The sequence below is a fragment of the Haliotis rufescens genome, unplaced genomic scaffold (genome assembly GCF_023055435.1).
Source record: "Haliotis rufescens isolate VD_foot unplaced genomic scaffold, xgHalRufe1.0.p SCAF_1, whole genome shotgun sequence".
In the NCBI taxonomy this organism is placed as follows: Eukaryota; Metazoa; Mollusca; class Gastropoda; order Lepetellida; family Haliotidae; genus Haliotis; species Haliotis rufescens.
Genome location: NW_025963779.1, coordinates 37,716,916 through 37,734,337, shown reverse-complemented (window position 1 = coordinate 37,734,337; position 17,422 = coordinate 37,716,916). Strand labels below are relative to the sequence as shown.

The window sequence follows — 17,422 nt, the reverse complement described above, 5'->3', positions numbered from 1 at the left end:
CACTTCTGGTTGACTGGTGTTGAAAGAGTTAATGTAATACATCAAATTACATCTGTGCAACATGCTTCACTGTCTGGGTGGAAGGTAGGGAGAATCATTAGAAGGCTGTGTATACAGAATAAACAACTGATCCAAACTGACTATGTGGATCAAAACAAAATGTCTATCATGACTGTGCTTTGTTCCCTTGCTAAGATATTTCAGTGTTTTTGCTTGTTGAGTTTATTGCAGAAAATGAACAGTTTTACCAAACAATTTTCTGATGGGATTTTTGTTGAATATTTTCAAATAAGGTCAAATGAATATGTTTGCTCCTGAAATGTCAATAGATTGTATCAACATGTATAGTATAGGAATACATCATGGTTTTACAATTACTGTAAGTGTGGGAGAGTATGTCAGTGTAAATAATCAATGTTGACATGGTATATCAGTTTGAATATTAATGCTGGTTATGTATCTGCATGGATTTCACAACCACTGTTATTTGATTCGGAATATATTAGGGATTGACTCAAAGTTCACACAGTAAGTCTTTCATAAACAAAAGAATTCCTCGCTTCCCCTTCCCCGTACTAAACACTCATTATGATATGACAGCATGACATGCAAATCAATAATGTTTGATAAATTTCACTTAATAAATCAAAACTCAGAACCAGCAGAATATTGTGTCTATTCTTTTTGAACTTAGAAATTATTAGGGAACAGAAACGAGTGCTTTCAGATTTTGAAATATTTTCCTGGAACAGATACAAAGTTCCAGATTAAAATTGTGTTGTGATCTGAACTTTGGTGATAATCCCCAAGAATCTGCTACTTCATGATATACCATGTACACATTGTTGCTACCATGGTTACAAAGCATGCATAAACTGTGTACAGTGTACAGGGTTGTACTTGATGGTCATGGTACTGTGACAACTATCCATGCTAACATAGGCATTGTTGTTCCAGGTAATGTTCACCATAACATCAGGTCGAGGTAACTAAGGAGTTCATGTCGTTGCCATGGAACCAAGCGAGGTCACTGTAGTTGGTAAGTGTATAATTTTACATATATTAATGTCATGTCATAATTCCAGCCAAGTGAGTTAAACAGCATGTATGAGCTGCATAATTAGTAGTGAGGAAAATCCAGTAACTGTTTGAATGAAGGGAGTGTTTACTTCAAAGCATTCAGATGGTGCAGAGTGTATATTTTCTGCTTAAAAACATTTTTAGCATTGTTGGGCAGTGACCTTTGCTCTGACCTATTTGATGGGATACTCCCACTTATACACTGGGAAGAACAGCTGATGTGACCTTAACCTTCTACATGAGAGTTATCTGTGGATCAGGATATATGCTAGCTATTGTTCAAAGGCTTTTCTTGAAGATTTCAATTAACAAGTAAAACCAGAAATGAAATCATTAATAAGTAGAAAGTTTACCCATGCCATGCACAGAAAGCAATTGTATTTGAAAGATACAAAACGTCCCAGGCTGTGGTTAGGGTTTACAATCGGAGGGAGAAAACTAAAGGCAAACTAAGACCAAGTCTTGCTACCAGGATAAACTAAAAGGGAAAACAAAGTTATATTTGACGAAAGATTAAGAGTTCATTATGGGTCAATGCCATTGCGAGAATATTACTCTTGGTTTTCGGAAGGCTCTCCTTCTAAACACTGATGGGTTAGGATGGCTTACAGTTAGTCCTGACTGATTTTAAAGTAAATATTCAGTGAAAATTACCAAACCATCAGACAAGAAAAGAACAAAAATGGTAAAATTATGCCAACAACAATGTCCAGTGAAACCTTGTTTGTCCGGAAACCCCCTAATCCGGACGCGTGTTTGTATACAGTTGAAGGAACATTACTATGTACCTGTGGTTTGTTATTTGGATATTTCACTGGGAATGCTGTTGTGTGGATTAATTGTCTAGAGGTTAACCTGTGATAGACGTGTCGACTAGCCCGCTTGTCTGCTACTCATGAAAATCTAGAGTAACCAGTTGTTTTATCCCCAAATCCAGTTATTTAGCAAAAGCCACTCGTTCCAAAATGAGCTGCTGACTCATTGGATATGACCAATGGTGTCTATCCCTGCTCACTGTAACCCTGTTGAATGGGGTATTGTTACTTATCATCATATCTCTGAATGGCCAACAGTTTTACAGGCCTACTGTTTAACAAGTACAGAATGAACGCTAAAAGTTTGTATTTTGGGTATGAACTTTTATTGGAAGCAGTTTATTGAATGTACAAAAACTCATCAAAACTTTGTTCAAAACAGATCGACATGATTTTTCATCATTTTATACAAATGTTTTTGCCTGATCTCATAAAAAATTTAAACCAGTGAAGCAGAATCACTAATAACTTGGTTAATATAGGAAGTTTATTATTTTTATGTCTCTTGTGAATTGCGAAATATGGAATTCCTGATAGGAAATGAATTTGATAACATTTTTTAGTCCCTAGATAGTTTTAGTGACATATGTTAATTTATATGATGATCGATTTGTCATGATGCACTGGGTGTCAGATTTAGTAAATGAATGAATTGGCAACACTGCATTGCACACTTCTCATAATATCTAGTCCGGCCTCTCCATGTTAGTCTGAAACTTGTTTCCGATTGTCACATAAGATTGACAGTGTTTCATTAATATTTGTAGAGCTATAAAGGGCTAATGTGTGACCTCACTGATTTGGGTTCTAAGGATGTCACAGTTCACTGATATGAATTTACATGACAATATGATACACAAGACACCAATTCATATCTCAATTATCAAAAAGTAATATTTACAACATGTTGCAGTAACCCAGCCTGATAACTACTCATGTTAGCTCTGCCTTAAAGCTGAACTATAGGATATGCATAATCAGGGATATATCCAGGCCTGGTCAGCGGTCGATATTCGGCAACAAGTCTGCTTAGTCTGCAGCAAATGTCAGTAAATATTCCCAAATTGGAATTACAAATTTCCCACTTCATGTTATATAGTAATAACTAACGTTAATATTGTTATGGTTTTTTTCAGGTGACTTTTATATCACTGACCAATGTGAGCAAACTAACAATTATTTTCCCAAATTGCCTGCCAAGGGCACATTGTTGGAATCATGGATAAATCTCTGATAATCCTACCAGTATAAGAATAAGTCTAAATAATCTAGTCAAAGAGTTTAATACCATGAACATTAACTTGTTGATGTTGATAGCAACTACCAACCTACTACATGGAGAAATTCACCCCAAAATCAAGCAAATTAAGTATCACGAAGTAATATATTATGCGTTGTGTATTGATGCATAAGGTGGGCTTTTCGGGACACACCTATTGGATTCCCTGTTCATGACGGTGGATTATTCTGCTTCAGATATCAGACTTAGGTTTGTCAACATAGTGTATTGCTGTGTTTCTAGTGATGTATTGCAGGGCTGTGTCCATGGATTCCCATCTTCCAGATACCATGTGTGTTACAAGTACCCTTTCTTCATTTGCTAATGAATGTCTCAGGACAATATCTGGAAATGTGCTCATGGGGAGAGTGTAGTTGTACCCTGTAATTACAAGTGAAACACTAAGTTGATTATCAAGTCAATGACTCTGAGATGCAGAATGAGGTACTGAAATTTGATGAACAGAGAAGTGTTCCTGCTGCAGTTAATCCACTTAGTCCAGCAGTACCCACTAGAACCACTCTGCCAATTAATCAGGGACAACTCCCAGTGATCAGGTTCAAGTGAGGCATGTCCTTTGTTCACTGTAAGACATGAACTTTGATGAATTGCCCGTCTCCAGTATGTTAAGAGTTCTGGTTGTGTATCATTCACTCTCATTATAGTTGTGAGTAATCTGGCAGGTACTGATCTCATACACAACTGACCAATGACAAACTGCCAATAGTCTGCCCCCTCATCCTCTAGCTTGAAGCCTGAGTCTAACATTTTGTTCTGATGTGGTAAGCTTCAAGTCCTGCACCATGACTGTGGAATATATTTATTTTATGAAAAAAAAAACGAATCTAGAAACGTATACAAAAGCAAGTTTAGCCAGATCTAGCAAGCTCTATTGCACATGAAATCAGCAGAGGGAAATATTTTTTTAATATTTTTAGTAAAGAAGGGTATTGTGTAATATAAGATTTCATAGACTAAATGTTAGTCTAGTAAGCTTAGTAAAAGTCTATATGCTTGGTGTAATTTGTCAGCCTTATAAGTTACATCCACTAAATTGATGCCAAAAGAGAAGATTTGTTCAGACTCAGGGTTTTTTCAAACATAGGTAATTAGACGTTTGGGATTTGTTTGAACATCTGCCTCATCTGACCATGTCTGGCAGTCCTTCAGAGAATAGTGTACAGTTATTCTGTAATTAAATGTTAACCTGTAAAGGTACACTGGTGATCATTCAGAATATTTCCCAAGTTGATGTCTGGTTCCACAGGTACAGGTTTTGTCTTGCTTTTACAGGGGACACGGGGGGCCCAGTCATCTAAGGTGGCAATTCGCTGTGCAGAGTTGCATCCCATGGGCACGCCAGAAACCTATGATTGTGGGTTCGAATCCCGGTTCGCCCCATTTATGTTTCTAGGTTTTTCAGCACCATACCCATGCTTGTGGGTTTCACCAAAGTCATAAACGTCTCAGATTTGCTTCACTTCGGGCTTTCTTCCCACGTTAAGTTGACACACCATGATAACTGTAATACTGTTAAAATCGGCGTTAAACCCAACTCACTCACTCACTCACTACCTTTTACACAGTGTTCAACATGGATCCATCATGTAGTAGAATTTCCCATTGTAACTTGTACGTTGGATACTAAGAACGCACATGTGTATTACAATAATACCCTGTTAACATAGCCTTGTGTTTATATCATGGTTTCTCCAGGAAGGCCCTGCAATGTGCCACACGATCATCATGAAGCTTAGTGTATATACAGCCGGGGGCTGTGGGTCTCGCATGCATGTACACAATCCTTGTCTTTTCTGACAGAGGTGTGCTTCTTGCATAGACATTGAGATATTATTAAGAGTTCACAATCACATAGGTTTAGACAAATGAATTAATAAGACCTGTTACATGTGGGACTTGTATGTACAGATAAGTGTATGTTACCTTTTACTCCTGTATTACACATTATTGCTGGGCAGTGAAGCATGACGTGACAGTTACCACCAAGCAATAAACCTCACAGGTGACAGCTGGATATAAATCACAAATCTGAAGTATTTTAGTCCTTGGACAGATGTGGAAACCATTGCCTGAGCCAGTGTGAAGCTTGTGTGCTGAAGACTATCTCTTTTATATAAAGGATAGTGTCTCATTTCAGGCTCATATGACACTAGCCCTAAGACCTAATCTGTGTAATTGAAGACATTTTGAAAGATTTCCCCATAAATGTGCTTACAGCCATTGCCCTATGTTTCTATGTTCAGAGTGACACAGGACATGTTGTGTTTGAAATGACAACCCCCATGTTCACACTAAGCCAAACAAGTTTGATCGGTTTATGGAAATTGAACCCAGATGAAAACAATTTTCTTCTGTTATTAAATCGAAAGTCAATGAAAAAGGCCTGACTCCTGACTGCTATATCAAAACCCAGCTTGTAAATATTTTTGTTCTTAAATATTTTTGCACCTTTAAAAGCTACACACTTTTCAAATAATATCCATCTTCCTGAGGCAAGGGAGTTTACTGACTATGAAAGTCCAGTTTCCACCCTTGCTGAACTAGGCTGGAATTATGGAGTTATATTTTGGCTGTACTAACGAGTCCATGCATAGTTCAATCGGTGTCATGTAACAAAATCGACATCTGGTTCGTAAACTGCCGTGCAGATTTCGGTCGACTGCAGGATTTGCTAAGTATGTGTATTGACACCTCAGCATCAACAGATATTTTCCAAATCTTCTCATGTTTTTAATCAAGGTGCTCACATGATTTGATGCACTTCACAAAGTAAGACCAGTTTTATTGCAATATAGATCTTGATTATCAATCCAAGTGTTCCCTTGGTGACACCATTTTATTTGAAGCAAATGCAAGCGATATGAGAGGTGGAATCTACTTGTTCAATAGGAGTTACATTGAAGGGACATAACTCGTAATAGCCACTTGTGGCGCTATGATCGAGTCCAGGAATTCAAGGCTAGCTCAGCAAGGGTGGAAACTGGACTTTTACATTTAATTTTACGTTCTTAACTTTCTCGTATTGATTCCTTTGGGATGTTCAAAACAGGCATGTTTTCAATCCTAAGAATATTGAATGATTTTTTTTCAGTTCTGCAAACTTAAGGGCAGTTCCTTCTGTTAAATTTGAACTGTTTTAATCGGTATGCTTTGTTGTATAATTGTTTTCCTGCATTGTGGCATATTGTCATTGGAAGTGTATAAAACAAGAAATAAGTTCTTTCTGTCTAATATCTTGTTAATGGTTGTATATGGTACTCAAATAGGATTATCATAGGTTCAAAATACAGTATTTGACAATCATGACATTGAAATATGTTTGTTTGCTTTTCAATGAATGATACATTATAAACTTCCTCTATTCTCTTGGTTAACACAGCAAAGATTGGATGGTGGGGGCAGTTGTGTGAACAAAGATTGAAGCATTCTCTTCGGCAAGTGTGATCAGATACTGCTATCTTTGTGATCAACTGTTTTTACTCAAGTGTTTTCCATTTGTTTTAAATCAAGAAAAATGTTTGAAATGAATAATTTAGTTTCAATATTACCAAGTGTTGTTACAGAGTGGTAAAGTGGGTGCAGTAGATGAGTTTGTTTTCCTGCTGCCATATCTACTTCCCAAACAGAACATTTTGAATAGATGAAAGCTTGACAATCACCTATCCCAGACAATACAATCTTCCATGTGGGAGTGTTGGCAAGTCCTTGGAGGGGCAGGGTCAAGAAGACAATTACCAATAAGTCTTCAACACAAGTGCAGAATTGTCATTGATCCAAGATAGGCGTGTCTTTTGTGTACAGCCCGTGAAAAGACAATAGAAGAAACAATATATGACTATATACGTAAAATATATATAGCTTCTATCAAGCTTATCATCATCGTGAATGGAATACATTGAGCGAAAACAGGGATGAACACTTTACAAGATGATTTGGGAACAATAACATTCCCGCAGGTCATTAGCAGTGTTAGTGTATGTAATCAAAACAAGGGCACTCATTAACTGCCTGTTGTCATGTAAGGGCTGGGACAGTGTACAGATTATCTGGTCTTTGGGCGGGACTGTCAGACGTGTTTGTTTGTGGGTGAGGTGAGTTCAGCCTTGATAAGACACGATTAAAGGAATGAAGTTTAGCATGACCTCAAGTGAGTTTAAGAGTTGTGGTGGTTTTCAACTGATTCAGAAACATTAACTTAGAAACATTAACTTGAATTACATCATATGTTATTATCTTTAAGTGCTGTTGTTATGATAAGGAATAAAGTTCTTTCTGTTGCTGTGAGTTAAAGTTGTAAGGGATGACGACGTAAGGATATGGCTGACATTCAGATTGGAAACATAACTCCACATTTGATATTAGTGATTAGAGTTCTTTTCTATGGAAGATGTCAAATCTGATTAATTCTCATACATAAGAAAATAATAATTCAGTTGTTCCTTGCAGTGTAAATATAGCTTCTGATTCATCTCATGTGAGTATTCTGGATAATACCATGCAGTACTGACACCTATCATTCTGTTATCAGTCTGTCATCAATCTGTCTTCAGTCTTTTGTCAGTCTGTCATCAGCCTGTTGTCAGTCTGTCATCAATCTGTCTTCAGTCTGTTGTCAGTCTGTCATCAGTCTGTCATCATTCTGTCATCAATCTGTCATCAGTCTGTCATCAATCTGTCATCAGTCTGTCCTTAGTCTGCCCTAAATCTGTCATCAATCTGTCATCAGTCTGTCCTTAGTCTGTCCTTAGTCTGCCCTTAGTCTGTCATCAATCTGTCATCAGTCAGTCATCAATCTGTCATCAATCTGTCATCAGTCTGTCATCAGTCTGTCATCAGTCATTCATCAGTCTGTCATCAGTCAGTCATCAGTCTGTCATCAATCTGTCATCAGTCTGTCATCAGTCTGTCATCAGTCTGTCATCAATCTGTCATCATTCTGTCATCAATCTGTCATCAGTCTGTCAAGCAGGCTGCATATCCATCACATCATAGAAACTATTGATCAATACCTGTATCATTAACAAAGACGCTCATTTTTTTGTTCTATTGAAATGTAATTGTTGTTTTGAAGTCAAGTTTGTAAATGTTTACCTGGTTATGTTGCTGTAGTAGAGTCAGGCCAAATAAAATAATTGTTTCGATTAGGCCAGTTAACTGACTGTCCAGTTTCCACCCTTGCTGAACTTGGTTGAAATTTCTTGGCTCTATGATAGTGCCACCAGTGGCTTTTACGAGTTATGTCCCTCCTATTGACCAATCAGAATCCACCTCTCATGTCACTTGCATTTGCCTCGAACAAAATGGCGGTGCCCAGTGAAGACAATCTGATTGATAATCAACATCTGTTCTGTAATAAAACGGGTCTTACTTCGTGAAGTGCATCAAATCTCGTGAGCACCTTGATTACAAACATGAAAGTATTTGGAGAATATTTGTTGATGCCTGCAATCAACCGAAATCTGCACGGCAGTTTACGAACCGGATGTCGATTTTGTTTCGTGATTTTGGTTGGACTATGCCTAGACTCATTAGTCTAGCCAAAATATAACTCCATAATTCCAGCCTAGTTCGGCAAGTGTGGAAACTGGACTTTTATAATCAGTTAACTCCTTTGCCTTGGAAAGATGGATTATGATCAGGTCACTAGCTGGTTATTGTAACTAGTTGTCAAGAAGAAAACTCAAAATATCCAAACGTATGTTCAAAAATATGATTTCGAAATCATTTTTACCTACCTACCAACCGAGTTCATAACACAGTGTATATTGTTTGGGGGTGGGGCTCAAAACACATTCATCATACTGCATGATGTAGGTTAGAGAAACATCTCTATCGCCTTAATGGCCCAGTCTGCAAGTCTTTGTGGAGGCTTATGTATATATGTGTATCAGTGACTTGGTGTGGCGTGATGTTTGATGTACAGCAATCCGAGCCCAGTAATCCCACCCAGTTGGAGGAGCTCTAGTACTGTTATCTGTTGCAACCTAAGCATGTTAAGTAGACAAGCTGGTAGACTATCATAGCTTTCTGATGATTAGTGTAATTATTTGCTTACTTGAAGCAATGATTGGTAGGGAGGGAATGTATTTCAAAAATATCTTTTAACAACGTTTGGCACATTTGGATGACAAGGTAACTTGAGAATGGAATTCTAGTTGTCTGTTTGAGAATGTATGTATAACTTTATAAGAAGAGATTTATCTTGAATTCAGTGAAGTACAAGTCGCCTCTACAAAGCTATAACATTAGTTACACAACCATATTGACCTGAACTGGGGATATTTTACTGATATTTACAGCAGATGTGCTGAATGTTGACCTGAGGCACTCTAGATTAATCCCTGACAAGTTTTGAATATGAACATGTTGACATGGCACAGGGCTGTGTTGATTAGAAAACAAGTCAAGCGCTCACTTCACTATCCTTCAGTAGGCTACGCAGCCTTGATCTGACTACCAATTGCTACAAACATTTACCTGCTCCCTCATTGTGAGGTGCATGGCTTATTTGTACACAACACATCTCTTGCAATGCATCAATTGAAAGTGTATAATTAGCTATTTTCTGCCAATAAATCATTGTTTAAAACACCCCAGTGGAATGTACAATCCTCTTATCTCATCCTTGCTTTGTGCAGATCTGTGAAAATTGAGAAACTCTGTCTGTCTGTCTGTCTGAATACAACTGCTCAGATTTGTAGACACTGTATTGGCCGATGGTTGTATGTTGTACCACAACACAGAACAAATATCTGCATTAGTTTGTGAATGTTGGCAGTAGTTTAGAGTACGCACAAATGTATAGACTGGATGCAGTAAAAAGTAGATATATTGCATCCTGAGGGGCGCACAGTGTTATTCATTAAAGCAAACTCTTGACAAGAAATATAAAGTTGGATTTATGATCTTACACGTTCTATTAAAGGAACAAAAGATTTTTTATGATAAACTGAGAGGGAATTCCCTCCCTCTCCCCAAATCTTGTTTGAAATGGGAAAAGCAGCTAGGATGTTCTTTTCCATGGAAACAAATATTCAGTGTATATTGCCATGGTTAAGGGACACAAAACTCAGGGACTTCCAGTTTAGATTTTTTCATAAAGTAATATTTACTAAACGTGAGTTATTAAGAATGAAACTTATTGATAACGATGAATGTTCTACGTGTCATACTCACAAAGAAAATGTTTTTCATGTTTATATTGAATGTCATGTTGTTAAGAATTTTGGGTCAGATTTCTGTATTTACTTGACTCATATTTTGCATAGAAAAATTCATATAACTGACAACAAGCTCCTTTTTGGTACCTCTTATGTATTAATTAACCATTTGATTGTAGCTGCTAAAAGATTTATCTTTGTCCAGTGTTTTAAGAATGAAAATGTTGACTTTGTTGCTTTTAAGAACACAATAAGAAGTATCTATGACGTTGAATATCATATTGCACGTAGAATTATTACTTCTCTGCCTTTAACAGAAAATGGGCTTTGGGCTTTGTTTACTCAAATTGTAAAATAACTTATTCACTTAATGCTTGCAACATAATTTGATGTACCATAAATACCGTATCTTCTTAATTGTATACATAAATATGCCTTTTATCTGTACCATGCTGTGGATTATGCCTTAGGCCTCCTCTGTACCACATCCTTTTGCGAATAGCTTTATACATGAATTTGTACTGTTATTCGACTGTATCTGTATCCTGTGGTACATGACTGAATAAAAAAGAAAAAAAAGAAATATAAAGTTCAAGTGATTAAAGTGATTATTTAATCTTACAGTACAGTACACTACACCATTTAATTCATTTACAGGACCCTTATATTTACTGAAAGGACCCTTGAAATTAGTAATTGGGGGGTTCTCTGGACCCTTGTTTAGTAGGTTAATGTAAAATGTTGTATTTGTCATGTGAAGAAACGGCATTCCATTGGTACAGAGGCTGGGATGGTATTTCTGTCTGAAGAGGCTGGTGCTTGATACTGGTAGACTTGATAAATGTTATTGCAGTATGGTTACATCTTTCTCATGATTTGGACTGCACGTTAACCATGATTGTGATTCTTGTCAGAACCATGCACATACTTGTGGGGTTTAAGAACATGGTCAACATCTTTGACCCTCATCACTTGGTGCTTTTCCCCTTTAGTCCTGAGTAAATGTGGCTATATATCCAGTCAGCAATCCTCCAGCAACATCCCATCTGTCTGAAAACAATCGACAAGGGGTTGAGGTAGTGATCCACATCATGGGGATATGATGACACATACTCAGCCCGGTCACAGACTCACACATTGTGACCATCAAGTCCTCATATTTGACAGACAAACATTGTTTGGTTGGGACTTATTCTGCCCTGGAATCCCCATGGACCCTTCTTGTACGTTAATGTTGTCATATATGTAATGGCTAGCGACCAGTTATCGCTGAGGAACAATTGCCACCAACTCCCCATCATAGTGTGCACATGATTGCATCTTGTTTAAGTTTTGCTTGTTTTCATTAGAAAAGATAATGAATTTTTCCAAAAAATTGAGGAAATATTAAAAACACACCATATAATCACCTTGCTCAAATACAACTTCAGAAAAGACAAACGGGTGGTGTCATGTGACTAATTCATGAGTAAACAGAAATCCACCAATGCAATGAAGCACATTCAGTTCTGTCGTAGCTCATTATCTTTCTGTCATTTCTTCCTAAAAATACAATTCTATAACCTATTTGCGCTAATTTTCCAAAAATTTGTAACCCTGTTCATATTGTGAAATCCATAGTACAAAGTGTTCCGGATAAGCATGTGTAAATCAAATTAGGGGAATATTGGTTACGTCAGTTTGCAAATGACAAATTGGTGATAGCATTTCTTATTAATTGTAATAATAATTGAGTGACATATCATGGGCGGATACAGCTTTTTTTAAAAGGGGGGGTGCACAATTAAGATCTATTTATTGACTTTGGTGGTAATTTATACAGAAATAAAGATTTTTTTCGGAATAAAAAGGGGGGGTGCGCACCCCCGCACCCCCCCTCTGTATCCGCCCATGCATATACCAGAGAAAATAAAAAATGTAATTTGTAAAACCGAAGCTGTGTTCATGATCATGTGAAACCCGATGTTTAGACGATGGCAATAACTGGTAAATTTCTATTTCCACTGTTTTGATTCCTTATCGTCGCACCATAACAGAAATCTACTGAAACTTTGTCCATGGACTGAAATACAAGCTCATATTTTCACAAAAATCAAAGTTATTGGCACAATTAACTTTGTATACAGAATATTTCAGAAATAACATGAAAAAAATGGCTGGTCGTTGACCAGTAATGTTTTAATGTTTTAAAATCAAAAGAAATATTTATGGGTCAAGCTGAGGTGTTACATTAACAATACTAAATATAACATAAAATTTAAAGTGCCACAAACAAAAAGCATTTTTCACACTGTGTAAGAGAGGTGATCGACAACCAGAATGAGCCCCACCAGCTGAAGCCTGTGTCCCAGGGCAAAAGCAAACCATTACTCTTCACTAAGTGGCTGCCAGGGGCAGGTCATCAGTCACTGGGGTCAGGGGTCAGAGGTGACTAGAGTGAGGTGTAGGTGTGTGTCAGGTGGAGGTACAGATTGGTCTGGGACAGTCTGTGACAACCTGTACTGGTTGCTGGGATAACTGACATAGTACTGGTGTTGGTTTATGTTTGGCCTTAAGTAAACTGTGTTACTTTGATAAGAATGGTAGCTCATAAGTCAAGATTAGCTTTGTTCAGTCGATTGTGTTGTGGTCAGACACTTGTTTGAACTTATTGTTGACATTGATATATTTGACATTAACTGTCTGCATGGTCTAGGTTAGTATTGGTTCTTGGAAAGGAGTTCGGAACATTGACAGGGTTGCATAATGGACAAGATATAAACATGATAAATGTTTAAGTTTGGTTATATTTTGCGTCTAATTTTCTATATATTACTTCAGTACCAACATGACCGACCCGTGAAGATCCAGGATAGAATAGGTCTTCAGCTACATATGCTTTTCATAAGAGGCGACTGTGCTTGTTGTAAGAGGTGTTTAACGGGATCAAGTGGTCATGCTCGCTGACTTGGTTGATGCATGGCTTCGAATCCGAATTGCGTAGATTGATGCTCATGATGTCAATCACTGGATTGTCTGGTCCAGACTTGACTATTTACAAACAGCCGTCATAAAGCTGGAATATTGCTGAGTGTGGCGTTAAACAACAAACAAACAAACAAACAAACAAACAAACAAACATGACCACTGTTATACATACATGTGCATATTGTGGGTATTGGCAAGAAAACTTCCTTTTATCAGTAAGAATGAATATATATATTATATATATGCTATATCTCCATGATTTTGCAACAAGTCAGGGATGCTTTCAGCGGAAATCAGTGTGTGGGTTACTAAACTAAAATGTAATGAGAGTAAAGAAATCACTGAATACGAGCTAATGGAAGTTGACAAATAAGATTTTACAGTCTTCACAGTGGTGAAATGTGAAGTATATTTATAGCAGCTGAAGTCCAGGATTAACACTCTTCTCCCAAGGAAACTGTCATTGATTCACATGCAACACTTTATCAAGAAATTTGAAACATGGAATGAGTCATGTGAGAAATTTGCATTGTCAGTGAATACTGGGTGCTGATAATAACCTGTCAGCTTGTTCCCATGAAGTCTGAGAGCATGACAGAAGTGGCCTCATTTCACTGCAAGAGTGTACTCTTTTTCTGAAATGTCGCTGTCATTTTCAAGAGACAAGCCAACAGGATCTGGCCCAGCAAAATTCTCATTTTGGAAGCAATTTGGAACTTGTTTTGTTTATTTGAATACTTGGAATTCCTCGGGTTTTGATTTGAGAAAGTACTAGATTTGAGAAAGTATTTTGTTGAGATAAAAACCTTCATTTCACTCTATTCTCCCTAATAACCTGACCCGTTAGTTTATGTCACGCCTTCAAAATGTATAATCTTTTCAAAGTTTTGTACAGAATCATGTGATACTTCATAGGTTATATACTGGTTATATATGCAGTAGAATATAGCATCTCTACACAGTCTAATTGATGCAGTGAGATAACGATTAATAAGGATATTTTAAGGCGGGGGGGAGAATAAATTGTCCCCAAATTATCTTGAAAAGAATAATTAATTATGCTTCATATTGTTTGTGAGCCCAAATCCCAATTGTGTGGATCGATGCTCATGATATCAATAACTGGATTGTCTGGTCCGGACTTGATTATTTACAGACCGCCGTCATATAGCTGGAATATTGCTGAGTTTGGCGTTAAACAACAAACCAACAACACCATGTTACAGTGTGTTACAGTATGATACAATATGTACATATATATAGAAATAAGTATGATATATTTTTCAGTGTGTTGCACTGTGTTTAAGTGTGTTACAGTATGATACAATATGTACATATATATATAGAAATAAGTATGATATAATTTTCAGTGTGTTGCACTGTGTTTAAGTGTGTTACAGTATGATACAATATGTACATATATATATAGAAATAAGTATGATATATTTTTCAGTGTGTTGCACTGTGTTTAAGTGTGTTACAGTATGATACAATATGTACATATATATATTGAAATAAGTATGATATATTTTTCAGTGTGTTGCACTGTGTTTAAGTGTGTTACAGTATGATACAATATGTACATATATATATTGAAATAAGTATGATATATTTTTCAGTGTGTTGCACTGTGTTTAAGTGTGTTACAGTATGATACAATATGTACATATATATATTGAAATAAGTATGATATATTTTTCAGTGTGTTGCACTGTGTTTAAGTGTGTTACAGTATGATACAATATGATAAACAAGGACTGGTCAGGATGAAACTATAAAAAGTACTAACAATCACACACACATACATGCACGTCACTATGTAAGTGCAATAATCTTTAATGTGACGTTAAACCCAATTTCACCTCACCTACAGTATGAATGTTATAGTTGTTTGAGTATGACACAGTGTGTTATAATGTGGTATAGTATGGTATGATACAAAAAATTATCATGACTCTGATCCATTTGTCAGTGTTGTATTTCCTTTGTTTTAGTCCATGGAGCTCGAGGTTTACAAGGGAAAAAAGCAGGTAAGATACTTTTCTGTATCTGAAGAACGATTGGTGAATCCAAGTCAGTATGTATCTGCCCGCAGATATCATGACTATTCAAGAACTGTCTGGAGCAGTGTAAGCCAGGCTTATAATGTAGCTCTGTGTATTTGTGCTGAGTCAGACTTCATTGTGCCTCATATTTTAATAGCAGTATCTGACTGGTGTGTCACGTGGGTTATTAATATCTGCTGTCACCCAGCTGTGAGATATGTATGTGTGAGTGTCATGTAGACCAAGTGATATGTGTCACATGGGTTATTAATATCGGCTCTCACTCAGCTGTGAGATATGTATGTGTGAGTGCCATGTAGACCTAGTGATGTGTGTCACGTGGGTTATTAATATCGGCTGTCACTCAGCTGTGAGATATGTATGTGTGAGTGTCATGTAGGCCTAGTGATGCGTGTCACGTGGGTTATTAATATCTGCTGTCACTCAGCTGTGAGATATGTATGTGTGAGTGCCATGTAGACAGAGTGAGGTGTGTCACATGGGTTATTAATATCTGCTGTCACTCAGCTGTGAGATATGTATGTGTGAGTGCCATGTAGACCTAGTGATGTGTGTCACGTGGGTTATTAATATCGGCTGTCACTCAGCTGTGAGATGTGTATGTGTGAGTGCCATGTAGACCTAGTGATGTGTGTCACATGGGTTATTAATATCTGCTGTCACTCAGCTGTGAGATATGTATGTGTGAGTGCCATGTAGACCTAGTGATGTGTGTCACGTGGGTTATTAATATCGGCTGTCACTCAGCTGTGAGATATGTATGTGTGAGTGCCATGTAGACCTAGTGATGTGTGTCACGTGGGTTATTAATATCTGCTGTCACTCAGCTGTGAGATATGTATGTGTGAGTGCCATGTAGACCTAGTGATGTGTGTCACATGGGTTATTAATATCGGCTCTCACTCAGCTGTGAGATATGTATGTGTGAGTGCCATGTAGACAGAGTGATGCGTGTTACGTGGGTTAATAATGTCTGCTCTCACTGTTCTAACAAACATAAGACCCTTGAGTATTCATATGCCTGTAACCATGGTAACATATACATTTCCCTGGATGTTGGAGGATGGGATCCTTGGCAAACCTTCTGTTACTGTCAAGTGGGAACCAGGACCCCATGCCATGGCACGATTGCCAGCTGCTTGTCATTTGGACTAACCTTTAATTTGCAGGTCGGTGTAAATTCTCTGTGATATTTGGTGTTGGCTCAAAGAAGTATCGTACCAGCATTGTGAAAGACCCACCAGGAAACCCAGATTGGAATGAAGAATCCACAGTGTGAGTTGCTGCAGAATCACAGTCAAAAGCTAGCGCATCTAGAGCAGGGTGATGAGGTTGAAGTGTTCACTCAGGATTATTCTTTCTATTGCTTGTATTGATTAAATTCCTTAACATGGTGCTCAGAAAGTATTTTGAAGGCAGCTCACAAGGAATAGATTTGATGACAAGGACTGTTTCTGGCCTTACTGCAACCCAGTGCATCATATAGGCAGACCTGTCAACCCTCCCGCATTTTGCGGGAGACTCCCGCAATTTGATGAAATCTCCCAGTCTCCCGCAAGATGGACTATTTCTCCCGCAAAACAGAATTTTTCATTATGTAAAAAATTCGCCTCCATTGTCCCGTGAGTAAAAACAATGAACGGGAAGTTTGCGTCCCGATCTGTCCGGTAGGCTCCCGGATTAGCGACCCTTATCACAGCCACCCGCAGGGGGACCCAGATGGGCCTTTGTCCAGTAATCAACTGGTAATTAAATTCATATGGTGAACGATTGAACAATGTAAACTGTTAAGAAAACTCGGATAGTCCTAACAGGTGCCTGAAGGGTTGAACTTGAAATGAAAAATCAGCCAAGTATTCATCACTTCATGAAATGAACTGTTGTCTTCATGTTCTTAGCGTGTTTATTCTTCCATAATTTAAGAACATTGGAAACATATGGCCAGTCCAGTTATACATAACTTTATTGGTTATCAGATTTGTCAGAAACTTTGTTAAAACATCAACATACCTCAAAGTTACGTCATTGAACTCT

General features: G+C 37.5%; 1 protein-coding gene across 2 annotated transcripts in view; it reads left to right on the top strand.

The window, feature by feature from the left end:
* The window catches only part of LOC124135721, a 35,811-nt gene that overhangs the window by 2,666 nt on the left and 15,723 nt on the right, over positions 1-17,422 (top strand). For both annotated transcript variants that reach the window (XM_046501216.1, XM_046501217.2), the window contains exons 2-4: positions 958-1,039; positions 15,317-15,352; positions 16,558-16,663. In XM_046501216.1, the coding sequence (XP_046357172.1) occupies positions 1,012-1,039; positions 15,317-15,352; positions 16,558-16,663 (170 nt within the window). In that variant the 5' untranslated portion in view covers positions 958-1,011. The remainder of the gene's footprint in view (positions 1-957; positions 1,040-15,316; positions 15,353-16,557; positions 16,664-17,422) is intronic.